This window comes from Neodiprion lecontei, chromosome 1, assembly GCF_021901455.1.
Source record: "Neodiprion lecontei isolate iyNeoLeco1 chromosome 1, iyNeoLeco1.1, whole genome shotgun sequence".
Lineage (NCBI taxonomy): Eukaryota > Metazoa > Arthropoda > Insecta > Hymenoptera > Diprionidae > Neodiprion > Neodiprion lecontei.
This window is the reverse complement of record NC_060260.1, coordinates 6446247-6468673: the sequence shown is the minus strand read 5'-3', so window position 1 is coordinate 6468673 and position 22427 is coordinate 6446247. Positions and strand designations below refer to the sequence as shown.

Here is a 22427-nt window from a genome sequence, read left to right as displayed (position 1 = left end):
GAACTCAGTTGTGACTTATGAGTGGAGAGCGAAGAAGGAAGAGACGGATTCTAGTTCCCAGAGAAACGGGCAGGAATGTCGGCCACCATATTTGTTTTTTAAGTAGATATGAGGCAGCTCGGTACAAGGCAACGCGAATGAATGCAATTAAATAGGTGTGCCGCCTTCGTACTCCAGTAATAACGCATTTTCTGTGGTTATGATGAAGCTAATAACGAATGCCTCCGTGAATTTGCCCGGAGAATAATTAAAGCTTGCGTAATGCCCGAAGAAATTTAATTGAATTGAAAAAAAAAGCCTGCAGGATGTAAAAAAAAAAAAAAAATCCGCGAGAATATCAAAAGAACTCCGTTCAAGACGATCAATCTTTTTTATTAGTAAATGTTTGCACAAACATCGAAAATCGCGAAGCGATAAAAGTTCCAACTTTCGTAAACACTCGACTCGGAAGCATTGATTCATTCTCGTGAGTTTATTCGGAAGGAAAAGAAACCTTCGATCGGTTTCGCCAAGTACCTACCAGAACCTACTGTTACAGAGCTCGCGAAACTGCTTACAACTCGAATACGGCTCGTGGTAGGTACTGTAATAACAGAGCAAGCATTGTGACGCAGAAAACGTAACATAAATTTCTCCACCGCGGCAAAGAGACATCGACTACTGTAGGAAGTGTAAAAATAGAAGAATAGAAATGGACAATAAGAAGAATGAAAGGAGATCGGACCAGACGACAATTGAACCGTGTGAATAACGTTCTGCAATTAAAAATGTACCACGAAAAATAAACATTCATATGTTGTTGCTATTTTTTTCTCTTCTGTATTTATCTATTACCAAATCTGCTAAGCTTACTCAAGGCACTCACACTTCGGGACCCGACGAAAAAAAATACATGTGTTTGGAATCGTCAGTTCCGTATGAGAACTCGTTAAAAGCGTAAAAACAACGGGCACAGGAAGTGGGAAAAGAGCAAATTCTCTGTCGTGAAGTATGAAGCGGCAAAAGTCGATAAAGTCGCTCTCCAAACGACATGCCAAAGGAAAATCCGGGGACAATGGCTTGCTTTACGTACTCGAGATACAATTTGTATCATGTATCAAGTGACGGGAGATGCTGCGTATAAGAGTGTGTACCCAGCACGGTACATACGAAGATCAAAAGAGATAACGAAACGCGAAAAGGAAATTGCGTGATATAATAATTGTCGTGTGGGAGTAGCGGCTGAGGTCTGCTAAGGTTCTTTGCTAGGTATAAGAACTACGGCACAATAAGAGTATTGCACACTATGGGAACTATTGTTACAGATTTTAGTCTACTACTGTTCTACTCTGCTATATACAGCGTAGCTTTGACTCCCACGTGGCTTTCACTTGTCCCCATCGCAACTTTTCAGCGTCTAAATCCTCAATTCTGAATTCCTACTTATGTACATTTATTTCACTCTTTCTTCATCCGTTTAATCTCTTTTCACAGGTCTGTATACCGGTCTCTCACCTGGCCCCGCCGTCATTGTATTGTCTCCTTATTATTTTTGGCATCAGCCTTTTTCTTTTTCAGCTTGATCAAACGAATGTTTTATAATATACAACTTTCAAGATTATCGCTCACGGACTATGCGAAATAATCAAATATCGTTCAACGGAAACCTAAATTACAGATCTCACGATAAGAGATCTCGGCACCGATGGATAAGCATCGTACAATCGGTGCTACCGAACAGATCGATCTTGATTAAAACTGTGCTCCATGCTAGGACACCTGGGCAATCGTGTAAACGCTTTTAGAAGAAAAAAAAATAATCAAAATACATGATCGTCATCAAGGTTGTGATTCGGACCACGTCGTGAGTCATTTAATGATCAGGTAAAAAGATTTTCGGACAATCTTGAATCTCACAAGCTGTTCTAGTCGTTATGATTTTCTCACTGGGCGTTGGAAAGCGGACAAGAATTTTTGATACATGTCACACTAAGAATCGAGGCCCAGGTACAAACGAACCGTTGAAGCCAATTTGTTCCCCTCCCATGACGAACAAGTATTTCTTGGTAAAATTTGAACCTCTGGGTGAAAAAGTCGCAGAGAAATACCGCGGTATGGATATGAATTATCAAAAGTGTACGTAACGCGAGAAGATTGGTGGGTTACGTATCACAGAAACTGTAAGAAAGTAACAGAGGTATAGAATTCCAATTGTAAAAGGGTGCACATTACACATTCTGTTTACTTCACTTTCCTGAGCCACGCGTTTTAGGTCAACCAGTTACCCGGCACACACAGTCGTCTCATTGTAATTGGCGAATGTTTGGGGGTCATCAAGGTCGCACAGCTCCACGAAGAGGGGAACGCGTCTCCGGCGAAGCCAGGGTGAACGGTGGCAACCATTGTGTCACTCTATATAACCAGCTCCGGGAAACTCGGCATCCCATTGTCAACACCAGCCGCATTCGCGGTAACATGGGTTCTACCTGCAAGGTGGGTCTTCCTTGTCGCGTTTCCATCGGCCCTCGATCCTCTCCCAATCATTTTCCATCAACGATTAGATATCCCGGATGTGTCCTCGGTCGGCCAGTGATTGACATCCAGTTTCTATAGATTTTTCGTAGAAAGAGATAATCGGTCGCATTGTCGAAAACGTGAAACTCGAGTCGAAATGTGAAGATTCAAGTGTGCCAAATAGTTAAAATTGTAGAATACATAGTAAATGACGGAATTTTTTATTATTTTTTTTTTTTTTTTGATTCCTGCGACTGTTCCAGTCGAGACGTTTACCGTATACCCAAGTTGAATGACGAACCGTCTTCTCTGTTCCAAGATGACGCCATGGCTAATAGCAATATTTTGCTTGGTGACGGCAAGCTGCACAAACCCGATGGATCAGCAAACGTCCGAGACGAGCAACGACCAGCAGGTGGCGATCCTTAAGCAGATAAGAAAGGTTAACGAGGACGGATCGTACACGTTTGGTTACGAGGCTGGGGATGGTTCCTTCAAGGTAAGTTCGAACGATCATACCTTACAGCATGCCCATCGTCTACCGATCATCGTCACTAATTAACCCCGACAGGTGGAGAGCCGCGATGTTTTAGGCAACATCAAGGGCACCTTTGGCTTCGTCGACGCCGAAGGCGAGATCAAGAGGGTGTCCTACTCCTCGTCGAACGGGACTGGTTTCAAGGCGACCACGGTTCCACCGCTCCAAGAACAGGTCTCGGTGGTCCAGAGCATCCCTCGTCTGAACCTGACCTCGACGTCGACGCGAAAGCCGAACGTCGTTTACGCGACTGAGGCCAGCGCAAGGTCTTCGGTGGTCCAGACGATCCCGCGTCTGAGGAAGACGACTACGACCTCGACAACGACGACCAGCACAACGACGACGACCGAGCCACCGTCCTCGAGGCCGACCTACAACGGACACTACATCAGGTCGTCGTCGTCCAGAAACAGGCCCCGTTTCAGCCCGCACCAACGTCCAGCACCACTGGTGGTCGAAGAGGATACGGAAGCGGAGGACGAGGACTCCCAGATAACGCGGCCGGTCGTCGAGGACAAACGAGCCCCTGTTCATCGGAGGATAATATTCGCGAAGAGGCCGATCGAGTCGAGCCACTCACTGCGTCCGATCACGGAGGAGTTCGAGGACCAGGAGGACGAGGTGAAGATCACTACGGGTAACACCCTGCGGCGCCAGCTCAACGAGGACACGACCAAGACCGACAGCGCGACGGAAGAGGCGGTGGATGAGCACGGGGACGTTTACGGTGGCGCGTTGTCGCTCTCGAGGCCGCTTTTCACGACCTCGACGCCACCCCGAGTGGCCCAGAGGATCGCAGGATCACGAGCCGAGCGGCCCAAGACGATCTACGTGAACCAGAACAACCTGGGCCCCGCGAGGTTCGAACCGAATACAAAATACGAGGGCCTAAGCGCTTACGAAACGCGAGAAAAGGACCTCCAGGACCAGGAAAGGAACGCTCAGCCCCAGCAGCAGGTCCTGTTCAGGGCGCCCGTTCAGCCCAGTCGCGACTACGCAAGGCAGAGCTCAGAGCCGGTCTACGTCAGGGAACATCCGGACCAGCAACAGTACCTGAGAGAAGTTCCACCCGAGGGTATAATCGTCGAGGCTCGAAGGGTGCCAGAAGACGAGGACGCTGCGCCATACCGGCAGCTTCCGCTGAGCAGAATCATATTCCGCCCGCTTCCGAACCAACTTTTTCCCGACACGCAGGAACAGAGCCAGCCTCGGTACTTGGGGGAGCCGACGGTACCGGAACAAGGACCCAAACCGAGAGTTCATGTCGGACCCAACTTCTTACGGCCCCTGATGAGACCCGTTCCTCGTCCGCTTCCGTATCCGGAGGACGATCAGCAGTCTCCAATTGACGAGACGGACTATTCGCCGGTCCAGGACTACCCCTATAGGGCCCAGAATGTCGCTCCACCCCCGGAACCCCTGCAACCCATAACACCGCCCCTCAGTCGTCGCGACTTTCAGATCCTCCTCCGGCGACTCCTCATCAGTCAGTACGGGGCCCGGGCCCTGGCCCACCCTCGGACCTACCTCGAGGACGCTCTCTACGACCAGCAGACCTTCCCTACTTACCGGAACGACTATCAGGCCCCGGCTCCGCGGCAAAACCTATTTCGAAACGGTTTCGAACAGGCCCCGCAGCCCAACCAGTACGGCGAACGACTCGCCGTCCATCCGGCGTCAGGAAGACGACCGGGGTTGTCGAGGATTCTGAATCCCGTTTACCAACCCGGGAGGTACGAGGATTACCAGGAGCCTGCTACTGGGTACGGGAAGCGGGTTTACAGACAGAAGTTCTACGCTCAGGAGGCGGAGAGTCCTGGACATGACGAGGAAGTCCTGCCACCGCCGGTCAGAGAGGCCCTTCTACTCAGAATGCTGCAGCTAGCCATCAACCCCGATCGACCCGTCATGGCGCCGGGTGTAATGGCTGCAGCTACTCCGGCCCCGAATCCCTATCGGTACAGAAAAATGGGACCGGTCAGAAGCGTGCAAATAATAACCGACGACTCCGAGGAGGAGAAGGAACTTGGACAAGGTAAAGGAGGGATGTAGATATTTGGGCCCATTTTGCAGACCCGCTGTTGGATGTTGCTCGCAGAAATACGGTACAAACAATGGGCCTTGCGCGATACCCGGTTAATTGGATTCGTCGTTAGCTTTGGGGATAATGCCGGGGTCACAAGGCTGGGAGTATGTATAATTTTGAAAGAGTGGAACTAGATCGTAGAGGAATACAAACGTGAGAATTTATATAACATTACGTAGATTCGTTATTATAAAAAGTTAGATGTACGCCTATTTATGTAATTTTATTTTTAACGCGATTAAACGTTTTAATTAGTAGAAATATGATTTCTCTTTTGATCACTCTTCATTCGGAGGTTGAAATTTTTTGACTTCGTTCAGTCTAGACAGCGATCGCATGTGTAAGGAATCGATCTGAAACAGGTTCCCGAAATTATAAATTGAGGTTTTGATTTTGAATATTCACCGTCATACCGAGTGTTGCCAGCGTGTATTTTTGCGTTTCATTTTCGTATGTAAATAAATAATAAACGATGATACGTTATTATGCAAACTATTAAATAAATAAAAGTGAAAGATGAGTAAGATAAGGAGATTGGAGTGTGAGAATTAATTTCATAAGACAGCCTCTCGCGAGTGTAACGAACCTCGCACAACCACTTGAGAATAAGAGAGGGAATAATAATTAGGTATGTAGACGGACCGGGGCGTTGTGCATATGCTGTTGACGGTGTATTACGACATTCTACATAACGCCTCCTCCCACCCACGGCCAAGTATAACGAGTGCGTGAAAACGCAAGTAGAGAAAACCGCATCCGTGAGATTTTCACGTACTCGTGTAACCGTCGAAGACAAAGCCAAGATTCTTGCCGCATTGTTGTTACGAATGAACGTAGAATTTTCGAGAGTCGACTGATTGCGAGTTATATATAACTTGGATCGCTTGTATTTTTAGATTATACAGAAATATTTTTACCCTAAAGAAGGAGCGCCGTAGTTCAAGGTTTCGGATGATATTAATCAATCATGAAAAAATTGCGAAGAACATGAGTGTGATTGATCGTGTAAGCATTGAAAATATTGATCTGTGGAGAGGTCTGACCATTGATAAGGCCTATCAGGTATTCGATCGTTCGCAATTTTTCCATCCAAGTTCTGTGGGAAGAATAATCACATATTTTCCATTTCGCAACCCCCGGCTGTCCTCCGATAGCTGTGAATCTTCCTCCAATTATGTCACAATAAACGTGACAGCTTTAGTTATACTAATTGTAAAGATAGCATCGTACTGCGCGTTTAAGACATTCTTATCAGATCTGCAAGAGTGGACGGGTGGTTACATCGTTTGATCCAGTGCGCGGATAACAAGATTGACAAAACGCGACAGTTGCTGTTGAAAAATGAGGAGATAAAATATTGCTGTATGATATTCGCGGAGGTTTTGAGCTTGCGGGTAAATTTATGGTCGGTATAAACCGAGTATAACGTACCCTATCCAGACAACCAGGCGATATGGAATTATAACGGAGTGTCGGACAAGATAGTGAAAGAATAATAACATGCTGAAATACTTGTTTCATGAAAAGACTGCGGCAATTGGAAAGCAGTGAAGTAAAATTACCCAAAGAGAAAACGAAATGCGCGTGTAGATGTATACCTAATAAAATTGGTAATTAGAAGTTGTTCAGCGATATTTAATTAACTCTCTCTCTCTCTCTCTCTCTTTCGTTTTTGTATTTATTTTTATTTTTATTTTTTAATATTTATTTGACAACTGCTCTTTGTTTTTACTCATTAATTTACCTATTTTACTCGACACTTTGTTTATTTTTAATGATGTATCCTTCATTTTGTTACTGTTGTTTTTTTTTTTTTTTTTTTAACTTCTATTTTGTGTACTTGTTGCGTAATCCTTAGGGGATCGTAGTGTCCGAAGATATATAATAAATCCTTTTCACTCTCTCTCTCTCTCTCTCTCTGTCGTTAAATACCAGAATTTGACAGGAAGTTGAGCAACCGGCGGTCTGAGACGCGGCGTTTTGATACCGCCGTTAGATATGATCAAACTCCGTCAAACTCCATTAAAACGATATTTTTGTATCCCTGCCAACAGTTGACGGTGTTGTTTTACTCCAAATAATAAACTAACTAACACCGCAGGTCACCTGAACGTCAATTTTGTGTATATTATAAAATTCGTGAAGAATTATCGGATGGGACCGGGTGATTCGAAATCGTTTAAATCGTTCTCATTTGTAGCTCGGTAAAATCCTCCACAAAACTCCTCCGTTAAGAGAATGTAGTGTACGAGTATATCGCTAAAAAGGAGAATGAATTTTCGAAATTTATACCTTGACAGTCAATTATTCTATAGAATGGAGTTTTTTTTTTGATTCGAAAGTGCGTAGAACGAACTCCGTCGGAGTATTTTTTATGTTTTTTTTAAATTTTTTTGATCAGAACCAATTAGTACGAAGCATTGTCACTGAAAATAACGTCAGCCGTATTGGCTGAGCGGTATGTTTGCAGTGCCAACGGTATCGCAAAAACATCTCAAACTGATTCACTTGAAATTTTTCAGAACATCTTGTATTCTTGCATAATTTATCTTCTTGGCGAGTGTCGGAATTTTGTCATTTACAATTTTTTTATTCAACTAGACAAAATAAGACGATTGAAAAATAGATGGGATCGTAACAAAGAAGATAAATAATACAACAATACCGTCTCCAAGCTTGAAGTAAATGAGTTTGAAACGTTTTTAGGATATCACGAGCACCGGAAAACATGTCACCGAGATAAATGGTTCGAGTTACATTTCGACAATGAAATAAAAAAAAAAAATAAAAAAAAATAAAAAGGCCCAGAACTTGCACCGACTCTTTCAACGTTCCGATTCGCGAGCATTTAGCCGAGCGCGGAAGCGCGGCTAGAAGTTCGAGACGAGGGGAGGAACGGAGCAATAAAGGTACAGAAATAGAAGAGCCGGAGAGGCTGTGAGAATCCAAATATCTTTTCAGCGGCAGTTTCCGAGCGTCCATAAGCCCGGCCTCCACGTCCGTCGTTTCCATATTCCTGTTCCTGGTGTGATCAAATGTCGCGTAGAGCGATGCGGTCGTCGCTGAGGAGCCGCGACTCCTCGAGCACGTCGACGGGCCCGGACCCAAGGGAGCGAGTGAAGGACTGCTGCCGCAAGCTGGTGGCCTTCATGTGTACCCAGGTCGGCGTCGGGGGTCTGATAGTCGGGTACGCGGTTGTCGGAGCCTTCGGCTTCATCCACATAGAGACGATGTCCGAGTATCCGGAATTGGTGCGCGTCGCCCAAGCGCGGAACGTCTGCGCGGATAATCTCTGGGTCAAGACGGCTGGCGACAGCCTGGTGAACACGTTGAACAAAACGGCGTTCGAACTGCGGACGAGGGCGGTGCTGAAGGAGTTCGAAAAACAGCTCGTCCACATGGCCCAGGTCAAAAAGTACGACGGTCGCGGGGTCAAGGACGTCTGGACATTCCCGGCTGCCCTGATGTTCTGCATGTCGGTGTTCACGATGATCGGTTACGGGAACATCGTGCCCAGGACGCACCTCGGCCGTTGGGCGACGGTCATGTACGCGGTGATCGGCATCCCTCTTTACATTCTCTACTTCATGAACATGGGCAAGGTCCTCGCCCAGAGCTTTCGGTGGCTTTACAGACGGGCCCACGAGTGCGCCGGGAAGCAGAGAACCGAAGGCGAGCGGATAATCGTACCGTCGACGGCCTGCCTCTGGGTGATTTTCGGCTACGTCTTGGCCGGGTCCGTGACCTTCGCCCAGTGGGAGAACTGGGGATTTCTCGACAGCGTTTACTTCTGCGTTACATCGCTATGCAAGATCGGTATGGGCGACTTCGTTCCCGGCGTAACCGGCTTCGGATCTCGCGACAGAAGTCACACCTCCAGTCAGACCAAGCTCGTCATAAATTTCGTCTTCCTGCTACTCGGCATGGGCCTGATCGCCATGTGCTACAACCTCATGCGCGAAGACGTGCGTGTCAAGGCGAGGGAACTCAGGGAATTCCTCAAAAGGACGGTCGAGGAGCTTCGCCTCAAGTTCTTGCTCTGCTGCCACTTTCCCGTCAACGAGTAAGCCGTCCAATACTACCGGACACGTCGGACACTCGATATTTTCAACGGTCTCACTTCCCACGGACGATCCTACACTGTTCGTCTGACCTTTTCGTTTCCTTAGGTTTTTTTTTCTTCAATTCAAAAAAGGTGACTCAAGCTGCGAGTGGAATAAACTCGCTGGTTATAGAAATGTGGACGTGTCGTTGGAAGGATATGGAATTTTAGTGCCTAGGAAAGTTCGGTGCCTGAACAGGAACGTGAGAAAACCAAATCCGAGATCGAACGGTCGATGAACGATTTTTTTAAATCTAGAAATATAACTTACATATCATATACCTATATATATATACATATACCTGTATGTATATATTCTTAACGTTTATATAATTTTTTTATATACATGTCTAGTGGTATGCAGGTGAAAAACTGTTTCCCTTTTGTTACCGATTGGCTTCACGGAAGTTGCCGTGTATAAATAAATTTTTTCGCATATATAACGTAATAAATAAATGAGCTCTGATATTCGCGTGTAAAAAAATTAGATAACGTGTTGAGAACTCGCGGAAACGAATTGGAGGACCATTAATCAGCTGCGATACGCGAATGTCAGGTTAGTCGTAAAATGAATATGTACACGTAAGTAGATTTATATTGGAATTACGTATGTGTCGAAGAGCAAGGTCGATTGGAATATGAGGCTCGAGTCGTGTGATCGACGACGAATCAATATGATTCCACAAAAGTCTCAGTTCTGTTTATAAACGATCATTTATCACACGGTTGTATAAACAAATAACGAGAAGGCTGCAAGACCGGCAAAGCAGCGTGGAAAGTTGGAATTTTTTTTTTTATTTATTATTGCTCTCACGCGACCCCGTTCGGCTATTTAAATTTATATTTAGTAACTGCAGCTAGAAAACTTCGAACCAGACTAACCAAGTGTGAGCTCGTTAATCTTCGTTACTGGCCAACGTGAGAACTAATTTAAATAAACATCGTTATTCGAAAATTAAAACCCTCTTCTGTACGTAAAGTGTTCCGATAATTATTGTAAAATATTTTTCACGGAAAATTGGATTCAAAAATCAAGAAACGAAATCTGGGCGGAAAGAAATACGGATTTCTCGTTAAGGGTGGGCAGCATTTTCAGTTCCAACTCGTCCTATAATATTTTGAAAAAAATTCACGGCTCAAAGTTAGGGTTCGGTGAGAGTTAAACTGAACTCAAATTTACGAGGGGAGAGACCGGGCCATAAAATCAGGTCTGAATGTCAATTGCAACGGTGTCAATGTCAAGCTATTAACCCAGAACGACCGAGGGAGTAAATCTGACCGCAGGGCCGTGCGCACGAGGCCCGGAGCCCCACTGCAAGTGAGCAAATTAATTGGTTCTTTGGAAAAAAAATAATTCTACTCATGCGTATAAAGTACAGAAAGCTCGAAAAATTAGATGGGTTTCTTTCCATTTTCAATAGATGAAAAAATGGAAAGAAATATCAGCTGATTGGCAACCACAACAAAATGTCAAAACGACATCATCGGTGCTAAAGTACCTCTATAATAATATATATCTCAAATAATCAGTGCATGTAACATGAGCAATAATCTTTTTTCAACGGAATAGAAAAAACACACATCTAAACACGTAAATATAAAAATTGGAATATTTCTTTTTTTAAAGCTGTTGACGAGGTCCCCACGACAGGGATGATTTTAGCTTTCCAAATTCTCAATAATTAAAAAAAATTTCGATCACGTCGCCAGGGCCAAGGGGGGGAATGGTACAATTATTGGATACAATTATTGTTCGGGAAATTTTCGCATGGTTAGCCAGAAATGAGCCTGAAGTAAGGATAAAATGTCAATAAAATAAACTCCTAAGAGCTGATAGGCACTGTAAGAATAATTGTATCGCAAACGCAAGTTTCGAATCAGTCTAAAGTCAACGAATTTAGAAGTCAAAAATGATTTTCAGGTGTCTAAATGTCTTTGCGAATATCCTCTGTACCACGGGGGCTCCTTCAACAGCCTTACAACGTAAAGACCTCCTATTGATCAAGGAATTAAATTTATTTCAGGATGCTTATCCGGTATGCAAACCCTGGCGAAGAGTATACGAATGAAGTTTCTACAAAGAGCTTACATCCTCCGTGAAATTTAGGTAAGTATATATGTTTAGGTGGGATGAAGATGGGGAGGAGAGGGGGAGTTCATAGAGTAGGTACTTGAAAAAGTAAAGTGGGCTGGAAATCGCGCGTGCAGATTCCATGCAGCTGATAAAAAAAGGTCGATTTTCGCCCAAGGCGAACCACCCTTAGTAGCGTAATTTCCGGTTTCAGATTTAACCACAATTTTTGTGCTTGTCGAGAAACGGCCGAAAGTGACGAAACGCAATTTTTCGGGCGATGCGGGTTATCCACACGATGCTGTTTTGCCTGCTATTTTAATATCGATGAAATACCCTTCGGATTTTCATTTTCGGGCTTCAAGGTCTTGGGCTTCCGGGTAAAAACAGCGTAGATTTTCTCTCGGGATCGTTTCATCGACCGATGAAATTGAACGCAAAATGTTCATCGATAGGTACACCTGTGTAAATAAAGGACAATACTTTTTACGGGTTTGTACTGCGAAATAAAAAAACGAATCATTTGTTCGGCCGAGATTATATACATACCTGCACGCAAAATTTTTTAATATGCAAGAACAAAATAGTCGCGGTCACGAAAATATTTTATTTATATTATTATATTGTGATAAAGAGATATTGGATGCAAACAAAATTTGCAAGGCAAATATTCATTCCTCAGCTATCGAGTATTTCAATTCACACGGCAAATATTCGTTACTTTCGAACGTACAAACATCGTTATAATGTGCTTTTAAATCGACCCAATTCAAACCCGCACCTCTAATCTAATAAGTACTATTTACTCTAGACTAATTCAAAGTTATAGAGCGAATGAGTTACTGTGATTCGAGAAATTTGTCTTCTGCAAACTGAAAAAAATGTTAAAACAGATACAGCCAATGAACAGTAATCGAATCCAAAGTTATTTTCGTACATTCATTTCAAGGAGACTTTGTACGGATGGTAGGTAAATTAAAAAAAAAATTAAAAAACTAAAAAAAAAACAAAAAACAAAAATGCATTCAAGTACGAAATTCAAAAAGTGCCTTTTACAGGCGTTTTGCCAAAGTGACGGCAAGAAACTGGATTGAAGTAAAGATGAGAAAAAAAAAAAAAAAAAATAAAGTTCCCTCGTTATTTTGAAAAATGAAAAATTGCCAAACAAAACTACTCCAGATCTTACATCCATACTGCCTTAGCAAATACGTCTAATTTTGTACAGTCGTTGTACGTAATGCGCAAGCAAATAATTTCAAGCTTACGAGTTCCGCACAATGCTCTGAACGTTACGAAAATAGAGAAATCGAAATTTCGTCGTATTTGCTATGGCCGTTAAATTACCAACATTCGCGTGTATTCTCTCGCATCCGATGCTGATACGGCACTTTTTATTCACGACAATTGTAGACAATTATAGCAACTCGATCCGACGTATTAATTAATGAGCCTCTGAACGCGCGCCTTTCGTACAAGTTTCGAGTACAATAAAGATAAAAATTATCACTAGAAAAGTTTTGGAGTTCCGAATGTCGCCATTGCTGTGCCCACCGTTTAAACGAGATCGAGGTAGCAATTTATATGCCCCGGGCCAACACTTGCCGGCCGAGTCTCACCGACGGACTGACGTTTTTCAATGTAGATCGCCGATGTACGGGGCAATTGGTCAGTGTACAGTACATTATAAGCGCTGTCCGAACGGTGTGCGAGTTTAAATCCAGGGCGAGGAAGTGATCTTCTGCAATATCTATGTGCCCGGCAACGTTATTTGTTCGAGTATCAGTCGCAAACTCGTCGTCCTCCCGGTGGCATCAAATTCATCTCCCACTACCGCATCTGTAAACAACGATTATTCAACTTCGAATCGAAACTATTACTCATAATTTCGAAAACAAATCTACAAGGAGAAAATGAAGTTCCTCATCTTTGCCGCCGTATTTCTGCTGGACCGAGGTAAATTTTTTTTAATTATTATCAAACGACGCGCTACGATTATAATATTCTTTAATTACTTTCTTTTCTTATTTTTGTCAATTTTTTTTTATCCCACTTCATACGTAAATCTGAACGGGTTGTCAGCGTTTTTTGATAACTTGATTTTTTATGTTTTTTTGTTTTTTTTTTTCATTCAAAACACAAGCGGCCGATTTTAGCTTGATTATCTCAATCACGAAAATCAGGTTTCAAATTATGTCAAAAATAAAGTCACTGTTCCGTCAATGAGCTTATCTCGAAATCTCATTTCAAAGTTATTAATTTTTTATTTAAGTTATTTAAAATTTCGCTGTAACTCTCTGCATAAAACTTGTGATATATAATAAATGAAATTTCTCGAGTTGTTCAAACGTTCAAATCGTTGCTAAGAGTTTCACGGAGCACGAAGTGTGAACCCGATCCCGTGACATTACGCTCTAATCAAGAATAATAGCGTTGCATCTTTTTTTCTGCAACATAAATAATAACGCGTAAACACGTCGTTATCACCGTAATGCAATTCTCCAATTGCGCAAGTAAGCGCTTGTTTTGCGAACACGATCGGCAATAATTGGCCGCGATTACGCGAACGGTATAATTTAAATTTCACCACTCTTGTCTATAAGATAATGCGAAAACGCGACAATTTATAATAAGCACGTAGAGAAGTGTCTCATTAAATTTTTCATTGAAATTATTTTTGTACCTCCATTGTCAACTCGACCGCGACCAATTGTTTATGTAATAAAAATGCGAAAACGGTCACGTCCTTATCATCATGGCTCCACATAAGAACGTGCCAAAGATACTGTCAGTGCAAAGAGTATCTTAAACGATACAAGACTTCCACCCACGCTGAAAGACTAACAAAATTATACACATTGCATTCTGGCACGCACAACTCGGCGTGAGCTATTATCGAGCTTTTGGTTGGTATTGCACAATTTTGTCCTCCGGGAATTCGTCGAAAATTCGGAACGGAAACTGGGTGTACGAGTCGTCGCCGAAAATAGACGAGGTGGAGAAAAGGAGAAAGAAAGGAAGAAGAAAGTCTTGGGAAAGAAAAAAAAAAAAAAAAAAACAGCGTTGACTAAATTCCCTTGAAAAATTCGCACAAAAAGCTTAGATCGGTTTTTTCACCCTCGGTCTCCAAGTGTCGAAATAATCAAAACCAGCGAGGGAATAAACGACGCCTCCTTATTTCCTTAACACGGTTACAAGCCTCGTTACGATGGCTTACTTATGTATTAATAACAACAAGGACGCCCCATTGTTATTAATAAATTGTTACGTGCAACCGTGCAATGCAATTCTGCGGAGGTATAAATTGCCGGACAGCACTTGAATGTGGACGATAGTCGGGGACGTTTGCAGCAGGTGAATCTATAATAACTGAAAAATTGCGAGAAAACATTCCGTTTCGTAAAAGTCGTATTCTAATAACATCGGAGATAAAAATTTGGCGACAATTTGAATAAGCGACAAAATTCCGAGCCTCGTAAATCAACTATTACAGCATATTCAGGGCAACAGGTGGATTGGGACTTGGCCTTTATACATCTCGGAACTAATCCGTCGGTATTGAAACAGTTTAAACAGGACGGACGATGATATATTGCACGTAAAATAAATTGAGTGACAAGTATCGGCCGTCGCTCGACTTAATATGGCTTTAATAGCCCGCCTTACGACTTATCTCGCTCTCTTCCTGTCCGATAGTCATCGTGACATTTCACGAGCGTGTTCGAGTTGGGCCAAATCATAGCCGTACAGAGGCCGACAAATGTGATCGTTGTGCACACAAGGTACATCAATCGATACGACAGCGTCGAAAAATGACGGGAAGAATACTCGGAGAAACGAAATACCATCGACTTGTTTGTACCGTAAGAGGGTTTTTACGTATAATGATTTGCTGTTTTTGCAGTTTATTGTTAGACGAGTCGTTCGAAGAATGTTACGTGCGTCAATTCAAGGTGTGATATCTTACCTACGGTGTCAAATGCTCATCCGAGATAAGCGTGTTCTTGCGGTCGGTTGACGAATTAAGCTTTCGATCGCCTCGTTCCGTCGAGGATGAAACCAATCGTCGTGTCGCAAAAGTTGACAGTGATAAATATATATATATACACATATATACATATATATATATATATATATATGTAATACGGTGTCTCCTAGCTGTCAATGGAAATTTAAGACTTTTGCAAAACACCGGCGCCTCAATTTCGGAGAAAAAAAACAACTGCGCATTCAGACATTCAGTACATAGTTTTGCCGATTAGAATCAGTACCGCCTTCGAATTATCATGATTATGCAACGATGATTTGCTAGATTGATAAGACTAGCAAGAAGAATAATGAATAGTTCGTTATTGTTATACAACCGAAAATTCTCGACGAGAATGTTTGATTATTTTCTTTTTTCTGTTTCGTTTTATTTATCTCACAATCAGAGTTTAATTAAATTTTTTTTTTTTTTTTTTGTCTTTTTCATTCAAATCGATCAATTTACCCGTGATTAAAAATTATCAGGACAGGATGTAGATAGCGGAAATAATTCTCTTCCGACGATTCTTGTTCGAGCGATTCAGCAAAACGATCTCGACTCATATTGCGATATGAATTGCAATCAGCATTACATAATTTTGATCTCTCATAAGCGTTGAAGGATCAAGTATCACCGTCCGATAGAGATTTCAAGCCCTCAGCGAGCTCGGTTATAAATACAGGCTTTGCGCACTTGACTTATAAATGCCCAGTCAGCGAATTAATACACTTATCGGTCAATTTAAATTGTCCAAATAATCTCCGGTACGATCTTCAAGTAGAGAGAAGCGGGCCACCGTGTCTTATAATACACGTCAATTAAACGTACTTGGTTCGGTTAATCCGCTACCGCGATTACACGATAATCCGACCCAATACTCACCGACGATGAGACTAATTAATTGCAAGCTCCGCGCTTATCGTTCCTCGCTAAGTACGCGGTGATCGAAACCTCGATAAATCGAAGGGGATGAAACGTTTCTATTTTTTTCTTTCATCCACGCTCCATCTCATATTATTTTTCATTATAATCGTCAATTCATCGTCGTACAGAATTGGGCATTTATATATAGTCAGGACTTGCGTCATCTCTAAGGGAGTACATATTTCAAGCAGCTGGGATTGCCCGTGATATTAAGTTACATTAAATGTAATTGGTTAGTCCGAGGGGCCGACGGCATATGCCTTCATGCCTCGTTCATCGACCGGAAATACAAGGCGATAGGGGAAAGGTTATATATCCACTGGATGGCGCTTTGATTTCAGCAACGATCCCATAGGACTTGAGCTTCAGGGAAAGTTCCCTGTATTTTTATATGGTTGATGGCATCGGTGAATTTTTCAACCTTTATTTGTTATATTCATCGTTCGATTTTTTTTCCTTTTTGCAGACGCGTTCTTGGCTCACGGATCCGACGACTGGAGCTACTGGGGTGAAAACGGTAAGAAATTTTTACTCGTATAATCCTTGTCGTCGGTTCTTGTTATTGATTTTGATGATATTTAAGGTCCCGAACACTGGCCCGGAATTTGCAACACCGGTGAAAATCAATCACCGATCGATATAATCACCGACGATGCCGTGAAAACCGATCTTGGCTCTCTCAAGTTTACGAGATACGATTTCGCCTTCAGCGCCGACGTTGTTAACACCGGCCACTCGAGTGAGTATAATTCCTGCTATTTCGATACGGTTACAAGCGCATGATTTTGTAAAAAAAAATTTAAGATACCGCAGGAAGGGAGAATTAAAATAATTATCGATAGACACTGAGCTAAAAATAACTTGTACACGACTCGATTAAATGGGTAAAATTAAACGATTAATCCAAAATTTCGTAAATTACAGTTCGTAGTCCTAATGGCGAAAAAGTTTTGTTGATAATTTATAGTTTCATTCAAGATATTTTACAATTTCAGGTGAAAATATTCATTTATCTTTCACCAATTATATCAAATAGGTACTTAGGAATTAAGACAATGATAATAATTCATACTTTAATCGCGTAAATTAATAATGCAACGCGTCGTTCATGGGAGTCAAAAACAGAAACCGTTCGCGAGGAAAATTAATCGATTACCGAAACGAAATCTGGAATAAAAAAAGTTCAGTCATATTTTTGTTTTTTCTTCTTCTTTCGATGTATTATTATTTCATTATTATTCATCTTCAACGGAGCAAATGCCCTTGGAGATCACTCGTGCATGAATTATCTGCCGTCAGACGCAATCTGGCTGAAATTCGGGGCTGGGGTGAATCGGAACAGGAGAGCTTTTCAGAGAACCTTTCTTATCTTGTTTACGAGGCCCAGGTTTGTCGCTTCGTAGATTATTTCGTTTACCTTGTAAAACGGGGGTGAATGCTCGGTAGAAACACATTCGCACACGTAAGATTACGGGGCAAAGATTTCATGGGGTAGATTATTACGGAGGCAGGGAATTTTCACCGACCGTGTACGGCTTTCTGCTCTGTGAGGATTTATTTCAACCGTCAAAAAGGATCGTAACTTTCCCCGCTCGATGTAATTTCGCAAAGCATTCGCATTAGAGAGGTTTATCCTTAATTTTGGGGATAAAGGAGCGCCAAATTTAGGACTCAAAAAATCTTATCGCTGGGATATCGCGACTTGGGGGCCTTTCAAGTATTAGCTGACGCTAATACAGGGGTTTGCCATTCGGGAAAACGGTATCAAATTCGGGCTCAAAGCCAACACGCTGTCTGTTTAGGAATAATAAAAAAATTTCTTTAAAAGGATGTGTCGATAATACACGAACTTCTCGATAATAATATCCCAGCAAACATAATGTTTATCGCAGGCATTCAAGAAGAAAGACAATATATAATGTATTTAATACATAACGAAACATAATAAATAATTCACCTTTTACAGAACATGTTAATGTGTGTTAAAAATTAACAATAATTAATATTTGATAAAGTGGGAATAAATTGATCAGGATGTGACTATAAACGGCAAATCTGCCATTCCCGAGTGATGAATCGATTTGCAAATAAACTTTTCAAAAAGCGTTTACAAACAAGCAAACCTCACTAATCGTTCACACTGTGGGTGGTATGGAATAATTTGCAAAACATGTGTCAGCTGATACTTGAGCAGCCCTCCGAGATGCTTTGTCCAAAAATGATGATCCGCGGAAAATTGAAAATTTCTCGGTAACGTTTTTAGTTCAAGTCGGTTTGACGGGGGTGCCGATTCACCTGAAAGGCGGAAGTCTACCAACGACTTACGTTCTCGATCAGATGCACTTTCACTGGGGCTCGGAGCACACGATAAACGGCGAACAAGAAGCGCTCGAGCTGCATCTCGTCCACTATTCGAAGGATTACGACAACGTGACGTACGCCTCCGAGTTTGAGAACGGATTAGCGGTGGTGGCAGTATTGTTCGAGGTAAATGAAAAAAATACAGAGCAAAATTGCAAAGTGGGAATTTATACGAAGACGAAAATTGGAGGACTTTTTGCCGGTATTGATTATAATCTTGAGACTAAGCGAGACGTTTTTCAGGTGAGCAACGAGGATAACCTCTATCTCGAACAAATTCTGGAAGCTGTGAAAACCGTGTCGTCTCTAAACTCGACGGCAACGACGAAATTGCAGACTAAGCTGATACCCTCCCTTCTGTTGCCGAAAGATCACAGCTCGTATTACAGGTATTACGGTTCGCTGACCACCCCGGAATGCAAAGAGGCAGCTATATGGACCGTGCTGGACAACAAGATGCCAATTTCCGTGTCTCAGGTGAGCGCGTGGCAACGACGAGTCAAAGTTCGCGAATATGGGAAAATACCGGTTTCCCGGATTTCGATAACATGCAACCTTATTACAGAATATCGAAGGGAAAACTTTATCCGAACTTGTTGTTTGAGTAAAAACTTTCCACCGTCGTCCGATGAAATTTTTCCATCAGAACCGCTGAGAGGATACGAATTCCACCTATGTCACAATGGGAGCAAAAACATTTTTCAAATAAAATCTATTCTCTTGTTTCAGATCGAGATTTTTCGCAAGGTGGTTAATTCCAACAACGAAACTCTCGCCTATAACAACAGACCGACGCAGGATCTTGGATCAAGAACCGTTTATCATCATTTGGAGGGATATTCGTCGGCGCATAATCTTCAGATTCCGAAAACGCTCCTCGTTATCGTTGGATTTTTCTCGGTGCTGATGCAGGGCGCGAGGTCCCCTTGAAATCGCGAAAGCTACGGCATCGTGTCGAGATGACCGGGTGCAAAAATATATTCCTCGTTATTTGGACTCGCCTTACGCAGCCGCGGCGTAATTTGTATGCTTGGCATATAAATTTTTTTGCAAATTCACTAGGCTTAAGGAAATTTCCAAAATGTGAGAATCGTTCGCTTCGCGATGACGAAAACGAAAAAACAAACAGAAAAAAAAAAAAACGTAACAAACAAATGAACAAAATTATATCGCTCCACGGACGGAAAGATTGTTCAGACGAACGGAATTTGTTTGAGATAGGAAATGCTAGCTGCTGTAACGAAAGGAGGACAACGACGTTGGTGCGCGCGTCGAGTGGATCCGACAGGGCGGAAAGGATCTAAAATTTACAAACGTTGGATCGTTTCACAACGCGGCGAGAATAACGTATTCAGGCATAAAACGTTTACGCAACTAAAACCGAATATATGTGTTTATAAATGTAATTCGAACGTTAGGCTGAACGCAAATACTGTATTTAAATACGTTATAAGATTTGTAATACATGATGCGTATCGTGAAATACATACAGACAATCGAAAGAAAATTTCTTTTCTCTATTAAATCCTCCGGCTAAATGGTTCCTTATTATTTTCTCAATCGCGTTCTAAAAACAACAATCGACAATATCACGAGGCTCGAAACTACGCAGAGAAAATTTTTATCAAAAGAGAAAAAATTTCTTAGTGCTGGGTAAGAACAATTGGTCTGGTCATAGCGTTTCAAGAAACACGGTTCAGCTCAAGTACTAATTTAAGGATAGGAAAAAAACTCACCTAGATGAAAATTATTGTCGTCTGGTTGAAAACACCTTTTCACGCGCGGTTGATTTCAGCCGAAAAAGAAAATATGAAAAGCAAAAATCCAATTCAAACATCCTGCGCAAAGCTTGCAGGTAGTCGCGCTAATCAACGATAACGCCGTTCAATCACCGGAGGACTTTATTAACTCGGCAATTGGAATTCCGCTAATAAAGGGCACACTCATTACGGCTATAATTACTATTCAGTGATACTTTAGCTTCGGTTATCCAACAGGAAGCACGCTCGTCCCTTGCAAAAGCGGGGTACGCTTCCCACCGCACAGCGATATATCACAACAGGATGTAGGGGTGAGAGACGAGGCTGCAGGTCGCGAAAAGCGGAAGAGAAAAAAATTTACGTCGCGTCAAACTTTCGGGCAAACGCAACGATTCGATTCAATTCAATTCGATTCCGAACAATTTCACACCGTTCGAAATGACAAGAATGAAACAAAAAATTGGTGAAAAAAAATGCTTTTCTTTGATTCTTCGCCCGTGTCATTTGTTGATAGTTTTATTTTATTATTTTTCTCTCTCATTGATCCTTAGTGTCCGATTATTGATGAATTTTGGTTTGAATCTGGGGTTTTTTACCCCAATTAATTATTGAATAAACAATCACTGTCGTATTTGTCATTATAAATGTCGTATCGTTTATTGCGAAAACTCGAGGCGCGGCGCATTGGTAAACTAACGATCGGATGTAAGATACGCGCGACTTTTGGTATGTTTCCCGTTCACCGGTCGTTCACAGACTGACAACGAGTAAGCTTTCACCACCGAATGATAACAGCAGGCGGAATCAAGGGTTGTACTCGTTTCATCCGAGTTATCGAACGGTTGAATTCCAGTTTGAATTCAAAGACAAGACGCCGGGTGTATTGATCCCACGGGAATACGTAACTCAGTTCCAGAGACACCCCATAAGCCGATCAAGGATCGCATTCCTCGCTTGCAGCGATCTTTCATCTTGAGATTCTCGGGTGACAGCGTGACAAGGATGTTTCCCGCAATTCCTATGCCAAGCATGTTTTTATCGTCGCCTGGGATTATACTCGTCTCCCTGACGTCAAATCGTGGCTTGAATCTTGACTTATGGGATTTTTCCACGCGTAGAAAGACGCGAAGTTTCGCCAACGTATTAGAAAAATTTTTTAATGCAACATTTGTTGTAAATAAATACAAATAACAACGGGTGATTAATTTGGCTCACTTTGAGGCGACCGGTCTTTTAAAAACTTTGCTCTGGGATGCGTTTTTAAACACGTAAAACATTAACAAATGAAATTTCTTATGATACTTTTTTTTCTATTTTATTTTTCAAATGACCCAAAAATTACGTTACCGAGAAAGTCCAAAATTTTACTCGATTCCGAGCAAAGAACAGCTGCGCCAACTGATACCGAAGTCATTAAAATTCTTACATCCACTCTCGAAATATATATTCTCGTGAAAGCACAACTTGCCATTGACGGTGAGGTTATAATGACTTCCGTTAGTTTCTTATCCTTAGAAAAAAGGAGCATGGAGTTAAAAATTGTGCAAAAATTTATGTTAACAGTTATAAAAATCGATCGGGACTCGTATCCACTTTGTTGAACTTTCATCACGATTGAATTCCAGGATGAATTCGATTCCATGAATTTTATTCAACGAATTTAATTTCACCCTCTTCGGTATCGTATAGCTTGAATCTTGTACAAATCCATTCTAAGAAAAACAAACCTCGACTGTAAACGAATCCGGGTAAGTAAAGCGAAGCTTTCCTTCCATAACAAATTGTCCTCGATCAGAGAGGTCGAAAATATTCGGATCGAACCTTGAACATTCGAACAAATCAAATTCATTCAAGATCAATTCAAGATCGGATCAACCGTGATGTTTACATTTTGACGAATAATCAAGGGATGAGTCTTGGCACAGCCGAGATCGAGTCACTGTCTCGACTCCGTTTTTTGCAAGTTACCTTCGCTCCCGAGATTTTACTAATCAGTTTTTTGAACGCCCTCGACAAAGCCTCGGAAAGGTTGTAATTTCATTCGCTTATTTTACAGGTAACTCGCATT

At 42.1% G+C, this 22427-nt stretch overlaps 3 protein-coding genes and 2 long non-coding RNA genes across 6 annotated transcripts; 3 read left to right on the top strand and 2 right to left on the bottom strand.

Moving 5' to 3' along the window:
- Positions 1-1830: 1830 nt before the first annotated feature.
- On the bottom strand, positions 1831-3145 carry LOC124293346. The gene is made up of 3 exons (XR_006903281.1): positions 3013-3145; positions 2770-2917; positions 1831-2586 (listed from the first exon to the last, which is right to left on the bottom strand). It is a non-coding gene; the product is annotated as an uncharacterized LOC124293346 (long non-coding RNA).
- On the top strand, positions 2435-5650 carry LOC107218543 (proteoglycan 4-like). 2 transcript variants are annotated; one of them, XM_015656446.2, is made up of 3 exons: positions 2435-2472; positions 2813-2992; positions 3065-5650. In XM_015656446.2, exons 1-3 carry the CDS (start codon positions 2455-2457, stop codon positions 5081-5083), a joined length of 2217 nt encoding a protein of 738 aa, XP_015511932.2. In that variant the 5' UTR covers positions 2435-2454; the 3' UTR covers positions 5084-5650. The 2 variants fall into 2 exon arrangements, with proteins under 2 accessions (XP_015511932.2, XP_046589817.1); XM_046733861.1 differs by having other exon boundaries at positions 2443-2472; positions 2757-2992.
- Positions 5651-8080: 2430 nt separating this feature from the next.
- LOC107218549 (TWiK family of potassium channels protein 7) lies at positions 8081-13047 on the top strand. The gene is made up of 3 exons (XM_015656458.2): positions 8081-9180; positions 11244-11326; positions 12933-13047. Exons 1-2 carry the CDS (start codon positions 8153-8155, stop codon positions 11317-11319), a joined length of 1104 nt encoding a protein of 367 aa, XP_015511944.2. The 5' UTR covers positions 8081-8152; the 3' UTR covers positions 11320-11326; positions 12933-13047.
- Positions 11217-12977, bottom strand: LOC124294241. The gene is made up of 2 exons (XR_006904187.1): positions 12842-12977; positions 11217-11751 (listed from the first exon to the last, which is right to left on the bottom strand). It is a non-coding gene; the product is annotated as an uncharacterized LOC124294241 (long non-coding RNA).
- LOC107218550 (carbonic anhydrase 1) lies at positions 12925-19795 on the top strand. The gene is made up of 6 exons (XM_015656459.2): positions 12925-13243; positions 16705-16755; positions 16822-16977; positions 18502-18725; positions 18843-19076; positions 19329-19795. The coding sequence occupies exons 1-6, from the start codon at positions 13201-13203 to the stop codon at positions 19527-19529; spliced, it is 909 nt and encodes a 302-aa protein (XP_015511945.1). The 5' UTR covers positions 12925-13200; the 3' UTR covers positions 19530-19795.
- Positions 19796-22427: the final 2632 nt, after the last annotated feature.